At 36.4% G+C, this 19,479-nt stretch overlaps 1 protein-coding gene across 1 annotated transcript in view; it reads right to left on the bottom strand.

The window, feature by feature from the left end:
• The window catches only part of FAM184B (family with sequence similarity 184 member B), a 36,016-nt gene that overhangs the window by 12,831 nt on the left and 3,706 nt on the right, over window positions 1-19,479 (bottom strand). Inside the window, 3 exon segments of the mRNA XM_031553178.1 lie at window positions 4,822-4,932; window positions 8,433-9,038; window positions 9,040-9,195. Coding sequence (XP_031409038.1) covers window positions 4,822-4,932; window positions 8,433-9,038; window positions 9,040-9,195 — 873 coding nt within the window.

Genomic DNA, 19,479 nt, shown 5'->3' with positions numbered 1-19,479 from the left:
AAACCACCTCTTTGGCAAACTTGGGAAGCTTTTTTCTTCTTGGTGGAAAAACCCAGCAATCGATAAAACTTCTTGAGTTGAATCAGGCCAAAGGAAGTGTTTTTGAACGTACAAGTCAAAATGAAAAGTTTAAAACACATTCCCTTCAGACTGAATTCAACATATTGCAAAATTAAATTATTTCACCACTTACATGGAGACAAATGACTTTATTCACAGCACACAAGGAAATAAAAGACAGCAGTGTTGGTTCTGTTGTGAGTAACAGAGAAAGCCAGCATGGAGGCAAAAGAAAAAATAAGGGCAAGAGAGCATGTGCATGTATGCTGAAAGTAACTGGGACACTTACCCAAGAGATGGAGGCCTAGGTTGTTCAATGACAACTTAACACACAAATGAAGAAATGGCAACACGAGACACAATCTTATAACCCAGTGAAAAGGGAACTCTTTAAAATGGAGAGAAAGCTGGTAGAAGGGAAAAAAACAAAAAACACGATGCCCAACTCCCCCACACTTCATGGGGATACTAGGTTGGTAGACAAAAAGAAAACAAACATTCCTTCACCAAGTGTCACGTGAATCATGTCTTTTTCTTGTTCTTTTTTAAATGCCAGAAAATAAAAGTTTTACCATCTCCCAAACAGATTCAAACCCACTTGGCATTTTAAATTTCCTACCTGTTTTGAATTGGCAAATTTGAAAAAAAAAAAACAAAAACAAAAACAATCAAGCTTCAGCTGTCCCTGACTGCAATTTTAAGCTAACTAATCTTACACCTGTTTGTTGGCTTTTTCCTTTGTGTCATTCTACTAGTTGTCTGAATAAACAAGAGAAGAATTGATTAACATTAATCTTAAAGAAAAACATTGTCTTTGTGTCTATATGATGAGATCTGTCTGTGGGCTGGATGTACACCAAGAACAAGCAGATGCCAGAGTCACTTACAGAGCTGCTGCGCTGCTGCAACTTTTGTTTATGATTTTCCACAAAGTAAACTGTAAATCATGAGATTTAACCAAATGACATCTCATTTTGCCTCTCACTGTCTTCCAAGCAAAAGGAAAATCATTAACTATCAATAGAAGACAAAAGGTTCAAAATATTTCAAGTTATTCAGTTTTAATTATTTTATAACCATAATTACTGTGTGTCTTGATTCTATTGAAGCATCTTAAAGTCTAATAGCTAATGGGCAAAAATACTGGGCAAATATATGGCTGTGCATGTTCGCCCTCTGACTTCTTTGCTTATTTCAGTTCTGCGCTTCCAGATTCTATGAGTATTCGAAGCCTTACTCTACCAGTTCTCTCCTTCTTGTATTTCTAGTATCTATGCATGAACTCTCAAAAAAAAAAGATCTAAAGTTGGAATCAGAGAGAATATTTTGACTTACCGTATCTTTTAAGTAGAAAGATTTCAATACATTGCTAGAGTATGAATTCATATAAAAGACTTAAAACTGTCTTTTGATTTATTATAGAAGAGTCACCAGATTTGATAGTTTGTTCAGACAGACAAAATAAGGCACTCAAATTCTACTCAGTTTTACTCATATTATGGTGCTATTACATCAAAACAGTAACACAGTAGAAGTAGTAACAACATAATAACAAAATGCTATTTTACTGCTGTCTTAAGGCTTATTTCAGTTACCTCAGTTAACTTCAGTTAACTGCTTTCCAAGATTTATGGCAAGTCCTGACTGGAGGGACAGGAGCATGCACAACAGGCACACCTCTACAGCTGCTATAATTATTTGATGATACTCACAAGCCTGCCACCAAGGTTCTGATGAATCCTGCCCTTCTATTTTATACCTTGTACCTTGTAATTCCAGAATGTCTCTTTACAGTTGTTGAACAGACCCTGTAGTGCAGAAGTAAGGGATTGGAGGACTCCAATTAATTAGCATTCAGTCCACATGGGACTTTGTATCTTTCCTTCCAAGGCACCAAATAGGTGCAAATCTGGCTTATTTATCAAGGAAAAAAAAAAGTCAGTGATACGGAAATACTGCATTTTGAAGTGAGTCTCCAGAGAAAACTAATTATCATGATTCTGTCTACTCTGCACAGTACTCTAGCTATGGCAGCCCAACCAACAATATGCCTTATGCTGCTAAGAAAGCTATTTTTAGATGTGAAATATCATCCAGGTTAGAACTGGATTAGTAACAGCACATTGCCTAGTCTCTGAGGCGGAAACTCTGGGCTGAGCCACTGCAAATTTCCCAGCTGGGAATCATGCCCTCAGTGAAACATAATGTGATATAGTAAATGGTTGTTTGTTGGCTGTGAATAGCCAAATATCTATAAAAGGAAAGTACTGTAAGTTGAAACTACTTCATTTCTCTGCTGAAGTAATTTCAATTGCTTAGAGGCAATATCTCTAAGTAATTGGTTCAGAAAGTAATAAAAAGAATACCAACAACAATGCAAAGTTTTGCTTCAGAGGAACCATTTCCATTTTCACCCCACTGTTAGACTGCAAGATGCACTGAATTGTTTTTTAGTGCATCTGTTCACACTCACATGATGTTGTTAATGTAACATACAATATGATGTACACTATATTACTTGCTTTACGTAGTTAGCAACAATATTTTCTCAGCACCCCTTGCATCTACTATGAACTCACAGTATCACAGGACTAGCAGATAGGAAACAGGCTTCCTCTCCTATTGTTCTGGTCTGAATTAGTGACTTCAAGAAAAGTAATTTGATGGCTCGCTGCTTTACTTTTTGCATTTGCAAAACCTGAACAATAATTATTTCAAGAAATAAGCCTTTTGATTTCTTTGAGGCCTTCCAATGGAATATATGTGCATAAATTTACGCAATATTATCAGGTTGGACAGTACCCATCTCTTTCCCTTATACCTCAAATCAGTACAACTTTCAGGCACTATATATGCCAGCATACCATGATAAGTTTTCAGCTTTGAATAGACTAGGGTATTTTTTTGCCTTAAGGGAAGTTTAGAAAAGAATAAAGATGACTGATTTCTAAGAACCTGCATGTTGTATTAGATGCAAGGAAGTCACTTGGATAGGCCAACACAAGTTGGAATGACCTGAAATTCTCCCTATGAAAAGCGCTGTAGAAAACAGTGACATGCAGAGATGTGTAATAAAACCTAAAACCAGGATTTAATCAGAAATTTAGAACATTAAGAACTACATTTACATTCTGCATTTGTAACACTGAGTAATGGATAGACTGTCAGAATGCAACTGTTTAATACCAGAACATGTAGAGTACTATATTTAATTCAGAACTATCACAGCTGAATGGGGAGAAAAGCAGATGTTATATAGTAAATGACCACAACACATGCCGTGATTGCTGAAATATACCACACATCAAGCAGTATAAAAGGAAAGGGAAAGTGAAAACAGGTGGGAGACAACGTCTTGCTTAGGCCCCTGATGGGTCTATCTGTCCTTTCTCTGTCTTTGAGCACCGAAAGAGGTCTTATTATAGTCACTCAGAAATTACAAAAGCCAGCTGAGAAAAAAATCTGAACTTCCTGGAACTGCTTAGGAGCAGTGAAGATACAAAGTGATGGAAATCACAGTCAGTCAGTCACAACAATAGTGGTTATCTCTAATTCACTTGCTCAGCAGTGTCAGCTGCCTAATTGCTGTTGCTGTCCATTACTTTAAACTAAACAGGATTTTGTGTATTTGGGAATATTCTGATTTTCTTTGGTAATATTTTTACCTTTTAAAACCCAGATTGGCAGGAAGAAGTAGAAAAACTTTCATGGTGAAAGCACTCTTTAACTAGTTAAGCAGTTGCTTTACAGGGGTTCTATTTTGTTTTATTTTTTACAGAAAATTATCTAACCTACAAGCATGGCTTTTCAAATCATGACATTTTGTTGTACAAATATTTTGTCAGATAATGTAGTCTGGAAAATTTGCATTGCTTGGCCTGCAACTAACTATACAGACAGGTGGATAATCTAATAGCAAAACACTTCAGGTACTCATTTCCAGATTAATACATGTTAGCAGATTTCTGTTGCAACTTAGATATAACTGGAACAGAGAATAGTACATAAGGTACATAATCCTAAAAGTTACTTTGAAGTCACAATGCTTTCTCTACTTCATTTTTGATCTTGAGAACATAGACACAAATAATTGCTAATATATAAACTACTGCATGCTCTAACCTGCTTCAGTCACCCAATCAGCTACTTCATCAGGCAGGCAGAGCAAAAATAATGAGCCACTCAATCTTTTTTACCATTCAATTTTCTTGCTTAAGGAAGCAAGCAAACAAGAAAGCCCTTTTACATGTCTATATACACAAACAAAAACAAACAGAAGATGATTTCAAATCCACATAGCTCCATATGTAGACAGAGTCACCATCCAACACAGATAGAGCCAAATTCCTTAGCATAAAGCCATAACATAACACCAAAGAGTGGTACATTATGAAATTTATCAAAATAAATAGGCATGTCAAAAATCTTCATAGACATTAAGGAGCAGTGTTTTTTGTTATTTCTACCTCGCGTATTTTCTTGAATGACAATGACAGCAAATACGATTGCACAGAATTATAGAATTGTTTGAGTTGGAAGGGACCCATAAAGGCCATCTAGTCCAACTTCCCTGTTGTGAACAGGGACATCTACAGCTGGATCAGATTCCTCAGAGCGTGGTCCAGCCTGACCTTGAATATCTTCAAGGATGGGGCATCCATTACATCTCTGGGCAACCTGTTACATATGTAATCAAGAATCTTTCAGAAGAAAAAATGAAAAGCCCTTTTATTACTAATTTATATTTATGACTAAACTTACCTCAAGTGAAGAGTTTTGAAGTTTCCCAGTTAGGGCTTCTTTTTCTTTCTCTAGTTGCTTTATTTCACACTCAGATTTTCTTTTAAATTCCTCTAGCTGCATCTGGAGTTCCTTAAGTCCAGAAACAAAGAAGAAGAGTACACAATTTACTCAAGATTTCCTTAGTAACTTTCTGCAATGCTCTAAGAAGAGATGATTATAAGCAATAATATTGTTGCCTAGAAGTAATAAACATCTACTGGTATGCCTTTAAAAAAAAAACTATATTATGAAATAATCAGCATTTAAGTTTGATCTGACTTGTGTGAAGAGCTTGTCACATCATTTAAAGAATACTTTGTACAAACCCATCCTCATAAAACAATACTGCATGTAACAAAGTACTTTTACTAAGGCTTATACTTGATAGTGCAACTATGTTCCTTAAAACACTGTATATTCACACACACAGATCTCTCACAACCAGATAAAATAATTTACTCTCATAGATTCTTTTTTGAGAAATGGTACTGCATAAATGCACAAACTTCAGCAGTTTCATAAACAAATGAATTCTTCTGAAGAGCACTTAACACAATTCCTAGCCTCCAGAATCTGAAAGGGACTACAAAACACAGCATTCAGTGACAGGACATCTTCCATGACTTCAGAACTTGTTGAACTTGGAACAGTACAGCAGCATTAAAACTGAGAAAAACAAAAAGCAACAGTAGAGGTCTATAGAACACTTGGCCAGCCTGATTGTTAAGTTCTACAATCTGCTCTAAAACATATGTTTATTTCTTTTGTCTAATAAGATCCTGAGAAACACATCACACAAAATACAGTAGGAGATGAAGAATAGATTTGGCCTTAATTTACAGTCTAAGCAGTTTGCCAAACTAGACACACACTGAGGTGTGAGTATCACTGCACATTAAAACACATGCCTAAAATTAAACACGTTTTCCTACATTTTAATGCATTTCTGCCCCCACTGGTGTTCCTACTACACAGAAACATTACAGACTGCAAATCTACAAAGGACTCATGCTGCTAGGTAAGATAACAGAATTTATCACAGTGAGCACTTCTCACGAAGGTGGAATTCTCTGAAGAATGTCTTAAGTCAATTGTTGCTAATGTGTACCAATAAGAAAAATTAAAGCTCAGCCACTTACAACACATTGAGAGAGGGCACTGCTCAGAATACTTGTCTGAATCCACAGACAGTCATTCTTTGCGACTTAAATAAGGTCATGCATACACACTTATGTTTTCATTTGTAACTAGTGGTCATGTCACTAAGAACACCTGCATTCCAAATCCATTTACTAACACTTTATAGAACTAGCTTCTCAGCCTAAACAATGCCAAATTTTTATTAAATTTAAGCATTTGAATATTTCATAGCAGAGATCCATGGAAATTTAAGTCAGAAATTGGAATACACCCACAATACATATTTCTTCAGGAGGGAACTCACATAATCACTCCAGCTGTCACATGAAAAGCATGTAATTCTAAGTGTTGCTAAGAAGGCAGTTTGTCACATCAAGGATAAAGTCACCTTCCTCCCTCTGCAGCTTTATGCAGAAACACATCAGCTTGATGTTTTTTCCCCTCAATTTTTTTTCTTTTCCTCTCAGTAAGACCACAGCAAGAAAATCCTTGCATTTTATGATTCAAAATGCCTCCAGAGAGGATATATCAAATGATGTCACTGTGACCAATAAGATTAAAAACAGATGAATTAGAGCATCTATAAATAGAACACTTCTACCTCCTGCTTTTTTCAGCTTGCTTGAAGTTTTAGATTAACTTGATTACCTTCATATGCTTCATTACGAATCTTCCAACCCATTTAACAGCCATTCCTTCAGACAAATCTTTTCCTTATGGAACTGATAGTCACCTTTACAATGCAAGTTCTTTGTGTCTTTTAATTCATACCTTCTTTTTAATTAACTACAGCTTCCATAATTTATAAATCACATTAGTTATATAACTTGGTGAAACTAAAGTAGAATTCTGGGGACTGTCACCCATTTTGTAGGGAATACTCTATTTCAGTGGATATTCTCTGTTGAAAAGTACTGTATTTTAATAAACAATATTGAACTATAACCATTCAGGGTTGTATGACTCATCATCAGTCTAGGTCTGGTTGTTTTTTTGTTGTGTGTTTTTTGTTTGTTTGTTATTTTGCTTCGGCTTTGGGTGTGTGTCTCATTTTCAAGTTTGGAGGCTTCATCAAGGACAACTTCAGTTCCTTGGAAAAGCACAGAGGGTGATTTGGTTTTTTGTTACATTTCCAATAGCAATTCTAATTTTACACAGTGCTAGCATTAACTGATTTCCAGGAATTAAATATCTATTTCTGTACCTATCTACACATATACATACAGAAAAGATTTGTCTGGACAATCAACAGGGAAAGACATTGTACAGAGGGAACTCTGAGGATACAAACAGTCCTCACTGCACTGACTATTTCTGCTACTATTTCTGTTTAGCTTTTCAGAAGAACAGACTCTGTTCTCTACTAAAAAATAATTTTAAAAGTTTGCATTTCAATTTAACCTCAACCGAGAAAGTCTGACTTGTTTCCTTCCACTTTTTAGTTACAGAAGTTGGATGCTATCCTGGTGTAGATCAATTTCACTTTAAGGATATCAACAGTTTCTCTGCTATCACTGAGCAACTCTTGAAGTTATGAATATGAGTCAGTGTTCCTTTGAATGAGGCCAGAGGTCTAAGAATCCCACAAGACTGATTTCCATAGAATAACCCAAAAACAGAAAGAACACTGCAAGAAAAATGACATTGATTTCAGTATATTTTTGCATGCTGTGCCTTTGAATGTTTAAGAGCAAACCACCTGATTAAGCTCTCACATGTTCAGAGCCTCTCTTGTTTTGGCTTTGTTAGGTAGAAGTCATTTGCTGCAGTTGTATTATTTGATGCTTTCGTTCATCTACTTCATTTGCAGCTTTGCTCTGGGAATTCAATAGAGCTTCCCAACCTTCCACAGAAGCAACATTTGCATTTCAAATAGCATAACTAACTTGTGGAGTTTCCAATGTGAATGACTAACAAGGGAAATAATTCAGAATGACATTAATGAGCATTTTACCTGCTTTTTGCAGGATTTCCTTCTGCTGAAGCATATTCCTCTTTGACTACACTTAGATCTTCCTCCACATTTTTTTGATCCCAGAATTTCCTACTGTATTCCCTTAAGCTACACTTCAAAATCCTAAAACACGTATTGTGCTTGATTATATACATTCATTTTTTTTGTCATCTGAAATAATCGTTTTCTCTTTTGGTGCAGTTCCATTATAATGATCTTTCACCAAAAGAGGTTGTTAAAAATAATCTTTTTCTCTCCATACACTTAAATTAACTCTGCTGCCAGAATATTTGTAACATGGAGCTATTCCCTCAGCAGGCATCACTGTAAGGTGAACACCCATCAAAGAGTTAACATCTAAAATATGCCTATAATTATCCTAAATGTGTAGCAGGCCATAATTCCTTGAATTTCCTGACAATTTGTACTAAAAGTTAATAAATGAGATTTTTGCACTTTCATAGGCAGAGATAAGGATCGCAGTCTTGTACTTTACCTGTATTCTTTCTTTCAGCTTCTGGGAATGTTTCTTCCTCTCATTTATCTTCTGGCTTTTCTCCTCTAGGTCTGCCTCCAGTTTCTTCACCTGCTGCATCCAAAAACCTTTCTCAGCCTCTGAGCAATTCCTTTGCTCCATTTCTCTTTGCTGATGATGATCCTTTGTTTCTATCATAGATTGCTGTGTAGACTTTTTTGAAGACTCTCTTCCCCTCTCACAGGAGGCTCGCAGTTGGTTTGTTTTCTGAGTACATTCTTTAATTGCTCCTTGGTTCTCACTCCTCAGGTTTTCCATTTCATTTACTAGAACTTGTCCTTCCATGCTGAAATTTTCAGCTAAAATATCTTCATCTAAATTTTCTCTCCTCGATAGCTTGCATTCATTTAGTTGCCCATTGGTCTCCTCATTTAAATGAGGAAGTTTGTTTTCAAAGTCTGCATTGGTATCTATTGTGTCTATGGAAAGGGCCACATGTGTGACTTTTACTTCTGCTCTTGGTTCCCTCTCTTTCACCTGCTTCTTGCACAATGTTAACTCTGCCAAGGCTTCTTCCTTTAGTTTCCTGTGTTGTTCTACTGCAGTTTCAAGGGCTTGAATGCGTTTCCTCTAGCAACTGTTCTTCTTCAACTTTACTTTTGTACTGGAGAATTGTTTCCTTCATCTCAGCAAGAATGTGCTGAACTTCTTCTTCATGAGCTTCTCTCAGAGCCTGTATACTATCTTCATGTTCATCATTCTTAATGTTCAGGGCATATATCACCTATACATGAAGAAGAGCAACAGGAGATAATAGAATCTAGTAAACAACAGTGTTACAAATTCAGTTGCTATATTTATCAAAAGAATTACACTGCTATTAAATATTTTTGCCATTTTTCCCCCACTAGCAACAGAAGGGATAATTACAAACTGCAAATCCTTACAGGGAAAGAAGACAATACTGTGAGATTTTTTTTTTTTTTAGAACAGTTTTAGAGAATGTTTTGGTTTTTTTTTTCCCCTTGAAAAGTTATTATCTCCTACATCATGTTTAATCCTTTATACAGAACCTCTCCTCAAGCTGACCAACTCCACATTAGTAGTTCAATTCATCTCTCCTTAATTCCAGCAGCACCTTCTGCCACATTGCCTTTAGCATTATCAAGTGCTGAGGACCTACAGAGGCAAGAGTCTGGAGTCTGTGTTGTATAAAGCCTGAATGTTTTTCCTGGATTACTGAATTTGCTTGGATGCATTTAACCATTTCTGTGCTGTTCATACACTGAATAACTTATTCCATTTCAGTTATCCATAAATGAAAGCAAACAAATACATCTTGTGCAAAGTTAACTTCCTCCTTGGCAATAACAAAATAAATCATAGAATCACAGGGGTTGGAAGGGACCTCAATAGATCGAGTCCAAACCCACTGCTAAAGCAGGCACCCTGCAATTGGTTGTACAGTCTTGAATATCTCCATAGAAGACTTCACAACCTCTCTTGGCAACCTGCTCCACTGCTGTCATCCTTACCACAAAGAAGTACTTGTGCAAAGAAGTGCATGTTTGTACAGAACATCCTATGTCAGCTTTCAGGCCGTTACTCCTCGTCCTATCATTACACACCACCCAGAAGAACCTGTCTCATCCATTTGCTTCCCATCTCCCTTCAGATATTTATAAACATTAAATCAGATCCTCCACAATCTTCTTTTCCCGAGATTACTCAGTCTTTCCTCATGTGGGAGATGCTCCAGGCCCTTTAATATCTTTGTGGCCCTCCACTGGACTCCTAGGAGATCCCTGTCTTTTCTGAACTGGGGAGCCCAGAATTGGACACAAATATAGAAGCTGTGAAGAGTCACAAATGCAAAACATGGTCTGGATACATTTCTGGATAAACATGTGGCAAAAGACAGTAATGACATCATATTCCAGAATACAAGCAGACAAGAAGTCATAGTCTACACTTAAATACAGGTACTGTTTGACCTTAGATTACATTGTAAATATTTGTTATTTTTGATGACTTTTTCTATGAAACAAATAGTTGCAGCATACTAAGCAGAATCCTTCTCTCCACAAATGGTAACTGAAATCCAACTACAAACTTTTTTTTTTTTATTAAACCTCCTCAGGAAACAGACTTAACACTACAAGGAAAATGTTAATTTTGCCTGTGGCTTTAGAATGACCAGTAATTATCTCAGGCAACTCTTCAACTAAGTCAAATTAGTGATCACATCTCTGTATTTGATTCCAACAGCAAAACAAAAGATAAGCATTAGAACACCCAGTCTTTGTGATTTAAAAAACTTCTAGCCTTAGCAATGAATTTACTTACTAAATCCACCTGTCTTGTATTATGTCATATTTGGTCTGACAGTGGAATATGGATTCCTCCAAAGTCTGACTTAATTGTCAAAGTTCCTCAAATTCCACTGAGCATTAGAACAAACTGGAGACATTCTACATTAATGGTTATCACCAACACCTTAAGTGAGTCATCTAAAAGATCAGGAAGAAACCCATCTCCCTGCTCTATCACTTATTCCTATCCATCTGTTCAATAGTGGCTAGAATCACAAGGAAGAATTCTCAGTTGAAAATGCATGGCTTTCAATTTAATATTCAGGCTTGACTGTTGAAACCAATTCTTCAGTATCTTAACCTTCTTAAAAGATTTAACTTTCAGAGGGCTGCTGGCATGTACGTTCTGAAATTTAAGCCCCTCACAAATGCCTTTCACTCCCTACTGAATAGAGCCACTGCATTCCTATTCCAGACACCTCATTTAAGAGACCAGAGTTACGCGTAGATGAATCTGGGAGTTTACGTGCATTCTGCTGTAAGGAAAAGTACTGAAAAATTATTTCAACACCTGCAGATTGCAGTGTACACACTGCTGACTAACGTTGTACAAGACTCTCAACAGCTGTGTTGATAAACAGTTCTTTAAAATGATCTCTAAAATGGATTGGTTAGACAGCACAGAGAATTGCCTTCAAATGAAAGGAGCACTAGTGAGTTTAATAGCAATGGCAGCCACTTCCTCCCAGTTCTCTAAAGGCATTTGGGTATTGTACTGATTTTACAACAACTGAGTTATATGACAGGTTGGTAAAAACACTATTACACAGCAAACACCACCAGATTATCAGCACACTGAACGTGCCTAATTAGCCCTATTTTATTCTCCAAATGATGTAGATCTAAATGGCATTTTATTTCCCTTCTGCTTTTCTTTATGCTGCAATAAAATAGCAAAAGATAAAATAAACAGCCCTACCTCATTAACGAAGACAAAGGTATTCAAACTCAAGAAGACTTCTGTATTCCTACAGCAGCATTAACAAATACTATTATTACAGTAGCTTAACTACCACAGTTAAGAAAACTGGTTCTAGCTGGTTGCCTTACAAGTTGAATAAGAATTGAGACAGTTTGGCATGGAAGATAAGCATGATAAGAAGCAGCAAATAAAGGATTGTATAAGGTCATCTTTTGGGCCCAGCTAGTAGACAAATCTTTCCTGACTGTGACAGCCAGGAAAACAAAAGAAACAGAAGGAGTCTGGATCCTAATGCCATAAATTAACTAATGAGAAAAGGCCCTGGAGGGGGTGCCAAGCAGCAAACTCCTGACAGCACCTCAAACAAAGCTAGGAAGTAGACGTTTCAATTGCTAACTAGCTTGTTAATTTCAATGAGGCACCATCTCCTTCTCACTAGTAACAGTAGTATCTTTTTTCTTTTCACTAGCAAAAGAAATTGTTTCATTGAACTCTTGTATTTCCCAGTATATTTCCCAAGCAGATTACAGCATAATGAGGTATGAAAACATTTCAGCCTTTAAATGGTCTCTTTTAAAACAGAGAAATTATTACAAGAAATTATATTCTTGTTCATTTTCATGCTGAAGAACGAACGCTGTTTCTTAATTAAGGCACAGACCAAGGCTATGATTAGCCACAGCGCTGCTGATCCAATTTTACACCAGCACACCTGTGCTACTTCAGCTGAATGACACTGCTATCACATTGCTAGAGACCGCATGAACTGAATCTCCAATCTCTTCCTCTGTTTCTCTGCGTCCTCCTGAAAGTACACAAACTGTTTCATGCACCTAAATAACTGACAGCAACTATTGATAAGATTATCCGTCCATATGTTTATATGAAGGAAGCCTTAAAAATAATGGCATCAAGCATTCAGAAGCCTAGAATTATAAGATTAATTTTAAATCACAACATTTTTGTTTACAGTTTTTATTGTAATTTCCTTGGGATTTTTCAGTCTTTCAAGTGTGACTTCAGAACTTTAGAACACAAGCTAAGGAAACATTTTGTTCTGAAATGAAAGCTCAGCACCAACTGAAATACCTTTGTTCGACGTGCAGGGAGAAATACCAAAAATTTCTTCAGTAAATTTTCAGATTATATAGCTTGCTATCATCACATTCAAGAGAAAAAAAATGCTATAAAATACAATTATCTTCATAAGAAATTCATGGCTTATTTATCCACTCAGTGTGATAGTACATCAAAATCTACTTGAATCTACACAGATCAGATTGAGGTTGATTTTCACTTGTAAAGCCCAATAAAAATATCTTATTTCAAGCTTTTAATTGTCAGCAAAAAGGAAGTTTCCTATACAAGAGATGGGATTAATCTCCCCTAACATCACTCATTCCATCATTACACATCTGATCCAGGTTAATCAATGGAGAAAGATAGGTGCCCCCAAAAGGCAACATTCCTGTTTCCAGTGCAGTTGTCTAGAACAGGTAACGTAAGTGAAATGAATTCTTCCTGGTGTTTACTGGTTTTGCTGATTTTTTGTTTGTTTGTTTTGTTTTTTATTCTGCACTCCCAGATTCCCAACTATTTCTCTCTGTAGAGTTGACAAAAATCATACGTCTCCTCCCTCTACAAGTTTGAATTCTTAAAAGCTGAAACTGCTTCATTTTCCTCTGCTCCTTTGTTCTATGAAGTTTCTTTACATCCTACAGAAACATCTCACTTCACACTATTTTTAATGTCTGTACATCCACTTCATATTGCCCTACAAACTAAAACATCTAGCATTCAGATACTGTGCAAGTCTACTTTGATGCAGGACCTTGGAAAAGTAAGCCTTTTGCAGCTTCCTTTTGCTTTCCATCTCTGTTATTTTTTTCTATCAATCTTGTTTTGGTGTTTATGACTCTCCTTGAATTTGTATCACCTGAGACATTTAGTTTTTACTTCCAGATAATTAATTTGTGAAATAAGGTGAGCTCACACACACATGATTTTAGCTTCTGCCCCCTACAATCTTTTATCATGAGCTGTTTTTTTTAAACAGTTCCCAATTCACGTTGCATCTTCTCTCTCAAAATCCTTTCATACATAACTCTGAAATCGTTTTACAAAACTTAAACAACAAAAGCACCTTAATTTTAGATTCTGAGTGCAATTAAAAAGTTGAAAAAAAAAATCAATTCATGTGACATTTACATGAAACTTATTTCAATTTCTTTGCTCTCCCCACGATGAATCATATTAAATTATTAAATTGGAGTATTTACTAAGTTGAGCAGTATTCAAATGCTGCCATGAAGAATAATTATTTTCCAGTAAAGTAGGTAAAATTTGTGTCAATTAAAATCCACAGATTAGATGAAAACTCTTAAAATAATAATGCTTTTTCACTGATAAATCCACTGATGTGTTTGATATACAGATACACGTAAAAGCAGTGGTTAGGAGCAGACAAATTTCAGAGTACTTTCCATTCACTTACTGCAACCTCCATCTTGGCAAAATTCTTGCATAACTCCTTAAGACCTCAAATACCCCATAAATCTTTTGCTTTTACCAGTTCTGGGCAAGTTCATCTTACGAAACTGTTTCATACAGTTAATATGCAGGAAACAGAAGCCTTTGAAAAAAGTCACTTTTCTATCTGTTCCATCTGTCTGCTTTAAGATCATTGTACTGCAGGTGAATTTTCAGTACAAACGTTAAAGAGTCTATGTTAAGAAAAGGAATTAAAAGGCCTCATCTCCATGTATCTCACTGAGAATGTTATTTGTTGGGTTCTTTTTGTTACAAACCTAAACCAGACCTAAATTCAGTGGTGACAATTTATTTGCCAAATTAACACTCAATATTATGAAAGTGTTTAATCAAGTCCCAGATTTTTAAAGAGCTTCAGGGGGTCTAAAATTGTAGATACATATTTAGTTGTTTTGAAGATTTGTGAACTTTTGTTCCGTTTTGCTGATTATTCTAGGCACCTAACTGAAACTTCAGCCTTTCAAAAGAGCTTTAAAAATCTTGGTACAGATTACTATAATGCAACATTGCCCAGTTTTACAATAAAAAAAGTAAATCAAGTATGAACTTCATGGATTTGATTTCTGCTTTTCCAAAATATTTCCTTATTTTAAATGCATCAGAATTTTCAAAACTTGCAGATACAAGCAGCAGAAATTTACAGTGTCGTATTTATGTTGGAAACAGTGACTGCACTGCAGGCCCAGGAAGCACTGTCCTAACTCTGACCAGACTGGACTGCCTGGCTGCACAACTGGGCAAAGAGCTGTACTGTGCTTCATTCCTCTGCTGGAAATTCGTGGATAAGAACAGCAAGGAGCACTGCCAAAAGTACCTGTCCTGTAGTTTTGAGACATTTCACTATTTTTATGAAGTTTTTCACTATACTAGCTGAATAGTAAGAATAAAATGCAATAGCACTTCAAGTACCAGATATTGTCTTAAACAGCTCCAATATCAAATTCTAGTAGCGAAAAGTGAAAGAAACTCAACTGTAATCTCATAATTACACTTAAAGGTAAATCTCTTATAACACTCTGTCAGTATAGTCACAACCAAACACTGTAACTTCCAAATTCACTTATAATAGAAGACTCCTCTGGTAGCAATCTGTTTTAAGTTAGAACTGTCTTTAAGTATTTAAAGACCAAGTCATATAAAGTTCTGAGCAACTATACTGTAAGAGTGCAATTAGTTCACTATCTAAAGAAAAAGTCCTATTTGAAAACAGTTTATAGTTTCCTCACAAAATAAGTGTTTCCTCAGTATTAGGGTTACATGATGCTCTGCTTCTACATGAGTAGCAGAAGACAAGTATATGCAGAACCAGCAGAACCAGGCCTGAGCTAATGGGCTCCACTTGGAGGCAAGATGAATTGACCCAATCTTGGCACTAGACTAATTAAATTCACATACTTTGTGATGGTTTTAAATACCAGTGAGGAAAAACTCATGTGTCTACTTGTTTCTAATGAAAGCACAGGTTAAGTAGTCTTCAGCAGCAAATAGAAACTGTCTGGTTGTGCACACTCAGGAAAAAGCAAGTGAACTGCTATGGTGAGACAGCCAATGTCATTAAGATCTAACTGCAGATGCATACATGCATCTTTAAACATTAAGGAGCCTAAACATATAACATTAGAACATTTAAATGAGAATGTCTTAAACTGACCTTTAACTCAGGTAAAATCTTCATTGTAAAGTGTCAACCTCCACATACTGCTTACAGAAATTGTTGTGGAAAGGTACAGATATGATGTTACTGAAAACTGTACTTAATGTACCTACCCACGAAAAAAAATAAAACGTGAAGAACTATAACTTCACAATTCTTCTCTTAGCAATTAGGATGTCACTAGATATTTTATTACCCATTGCCTGTAATACATATATTAATAAAATACATTTTGTTTATAAACAAGTAGTTTATATAAGGTTGCTTCAAATACTAACTTGAATTTAATATCCAGTTTCTATTATAAAGTAGCTTTCGCTTATTGATTACTAAGGCTGTTCATTTTCTGCAAAATGATCAGTTACAAATTTGTACCTTAAGAAGGTGTAACACTATAATGTGATGGAAAGCACAGCAATAATAGCAAGGTGGCAAAGTCTCTGGCTGCAGTAAATGAGAACAAGCCCAAATACAGCAGCCGTAGATGCAGAAACAAAGAAAAAAAATTGCTCACCTTTGGAAGGCCTCAGGTAGGAGAGATCTCCAGCAAGACCCCCTCACCTCTAAGGCCAACCGTTAAATGAGGTTTGGGAAGGGGTGGATCCTGGCTCCACCATTTTTGGTCACTCAGGTTCATTGTATGCACCCGAGCTCCTCTCGGTTGGCCCTGCCTTCCCACCAGGTGCTCAATCACTGCATCAGGCCATGATTTTGCATTTCTGCTACAGAAGGTAATCCCAATACCTAGATATTCTTATACCTTTAATTAATTTAAGTGTTAACATCTATCCATCTAAATAATAAGGTTCTGAGTAACTTCCTAATGGAAATGGTAGTTTTGAGCAGTTAACACAATTACATGATATTGTACGAAGACTGAATGAGCTGGGAGTTCCCATCCAGTTCTGTAAGGAAATAATAGTGCTGGCAGGTAAAGAAATCTTAGCCTATACATTTTCATCAGCTGATATGCAAAAATAACGATATCTTTGAAATCCTAATAGAAAATTGTACATAAAAATCATTAAAATGAATAAATCATCAAGTAAAGTATATGGGGATACTGACAGCTGATGATCTTTTTAGGACCCATTGTAAGCAGCTTTGTAAAATGATTCTTTCCTTCTTTGCCTATGTGGAAACCAGTTTTTTTATATTCTTTGCCCCAAAAGTACTGTTGCTCCAAAAGCATGATCCTAATTTTTATGCTGTTCCATTTTGCTTCATTTCTGTAGAGTATTGAATACCACTCTAGAGTACTGGCATCAAAAAGCCTCAAGCACACAGCAGAGCTCTGGTAGCACACCAACTAAATGCACATCAGCTGAGACACCCAAAGCACTGGTTGCTGAGAATCATCAATACATCATAATAAATAAGGTCAACGAACCTAGCCAAAATTTCCAAAGAAAAGCAACACATTTCAACTGGAAATATGGGTAGATAAAAGGAATGCTCAGACAGCTACAGTTGCTCAGCTGATAAATGCTTTCAGAGTAAACCACTGGGATTTGACCGTGTTTCCAACCTAAATATATCAGTCGCTTTGTATGATACATAAAACAGGAAAGATTAAATGACCTGACATGCTGCAAAACACTGAAGTGGTGTAAACAGCTGATGTACTCACACACACACCAGACGACTCGGTAATTCTCTCCGGAATCTTACACCTCTAGAAAGAAACAGATTGTCATGGGATACTGTTAATTTTCTTCACAGACACCTGTATGATGCCACGTTTTGGATTTTTGATGAAAACAGTTTTGATATGTCTTAGTTGATGGATGGCAGTACTCACACAGAGCCAAGAACTCTTCTACTTCTTGCGCTGCCCTGCCAGTGAGGAGCTAGGGGTACACAAGGAACAGGGAAGGGACACAGCCAGGACAACTGACTCCAAATGGCCAAGGGGATGTCCCATACCATATGGCCTTCCAGGCTCCAAGCATACACTGCTGGCTTTTTGTCCACCAGTACCTCTGCAATCCTCCTCCAGAGAGCTGAACAATAAAAGAGTCTATTTCATACACTTTTGTGCTCAAGTTAGACAGTCTTCCTTATATAACTAATGAAAATGGCTTTCACATATCTGGTTGATTTTCCACTGAAGCTTATTAAATAATGTTCACATTTTCTATTCTCCTGACTGAGCTGAGGGGCAACAAACCCCCTGGCGACTGGTGGTGATAAGCAGCCAGAGTACATTGCATTTTCAACTGCTCCACATAGAGCCATTAAAGAACATCCGCCTATGTTGTTTCTTGTAGAAAAGGAATACACTTTCTCCCACTTGACATTTCTTTCCCCTGCAGGTGAAGAGAAAAAAAAAAAAAAAAAGAGTTCTTATTGTAATTTACCAACAATTAACTTTTCCCTGCATTGGCACTCTGTTCCTCTGCTCAGGCCCATAGCATTCAGCACACACAGAATTCTTGCCAGACCACTTGACTGGTTTTAAATAACAATCTGCTTAACCAGAAATACTGAAATTTAAAATATATTTCTTGCATCAAGGCTCCCAATTTCCCAATACAGTCACATGAATCCCTAGGGAAAGTGAGTAACTATTTCTTCTCATTAAAAATATTCCACCATTGGTGTCCAGGAAATTGTTTTTAAAAGGAAAATGACAGAGTAGCTCTGCTAACCAGGTAAGATCACCGTCCTACTTCTTTATGCTAGGCTTAGTGCCAGAAGTACAGTTCAGAACATTAGGTTTACTTGAGCTCTTCTGGCAGAGATTTGAAAAGAAGCCGGAATAACATGGATATCTGTTATCTGTTCATTATTCAGTTTTTGTAGCCCTGCCCAAACTGCCTTTTCAGTGAAAGCTGATCTCTCCTCAGCACTCTTCTCCATGAGTTCATTTGCATTTCTCATCCCCTTTCAAGCAACTGGGACTGTCCTGAATCTTTAAGCACATGAAAGTCCTGGAACAGCCAGTGGATGTTAGAAAAACTAAGCTTGAGACAGCAGGGAACCCAGTGCTTATAAAGTCACCACATATTTTAAACACTATTATTGCTAAACATACCAGAAATACAAAAAATTGGCATGCACAGAAGAGCATACGAAGGGTGCAGAGTCTGATGGAGGAGACTAAACTTAATTACTGGTATAAAGTTGTGTATTCTGCTACAACCATGAAAATGCACCACCTTCAAGTGGTAATTCAAATGCACAAGAGTTGCAGAAAGTATCCACCAAATAAGTGTATGATCTGTATATAAGAATGACAACTACAGATGTGCATTCCCACCTGGAAGCAAAACTTTTCTTGTCTGAGCTCTTTTGGTTCTTAAATCTCATGAGCATTTTTTCTTGAAACTCAAAGCATAGCTCACTGGGACACAGCTGCAATGCAACCTGGTTTTAATGTTCAAATCTAGAAGACACAGCCTCTTGACATTCAAATTCACTAATATTACCAGGTCTTTTAATTTTTTTTACTTGCACCCATGAGAATAAAAATTTAAAAAAAAAAATACAGGTTTTATCTCTTAATTTCTTCTTTTATATATATATATATATATATATATATATATATATATATATATATATATATAT

Source organism: Meleagris gallopavo, chromosome 4, assembly GCF_000146605.3.
Source record: "Meleagris gallopavo isolate NT-WF06-2002-E0010 breed Aviagen turkey brand Nicholas breeding stock chromosome 4, Turkey_5.1, whole genome shotgun sequence".
NCBI lineage: Eukaryota > Metazoa > Chordata > Aves > Galliformes > Phasianidae > Meleagris > Meleagris gallopavo.
Note: the sequence above shows the minus strand (reverse complement) of the source record. Positions and strands in the feature narration are given on the sequence as shown.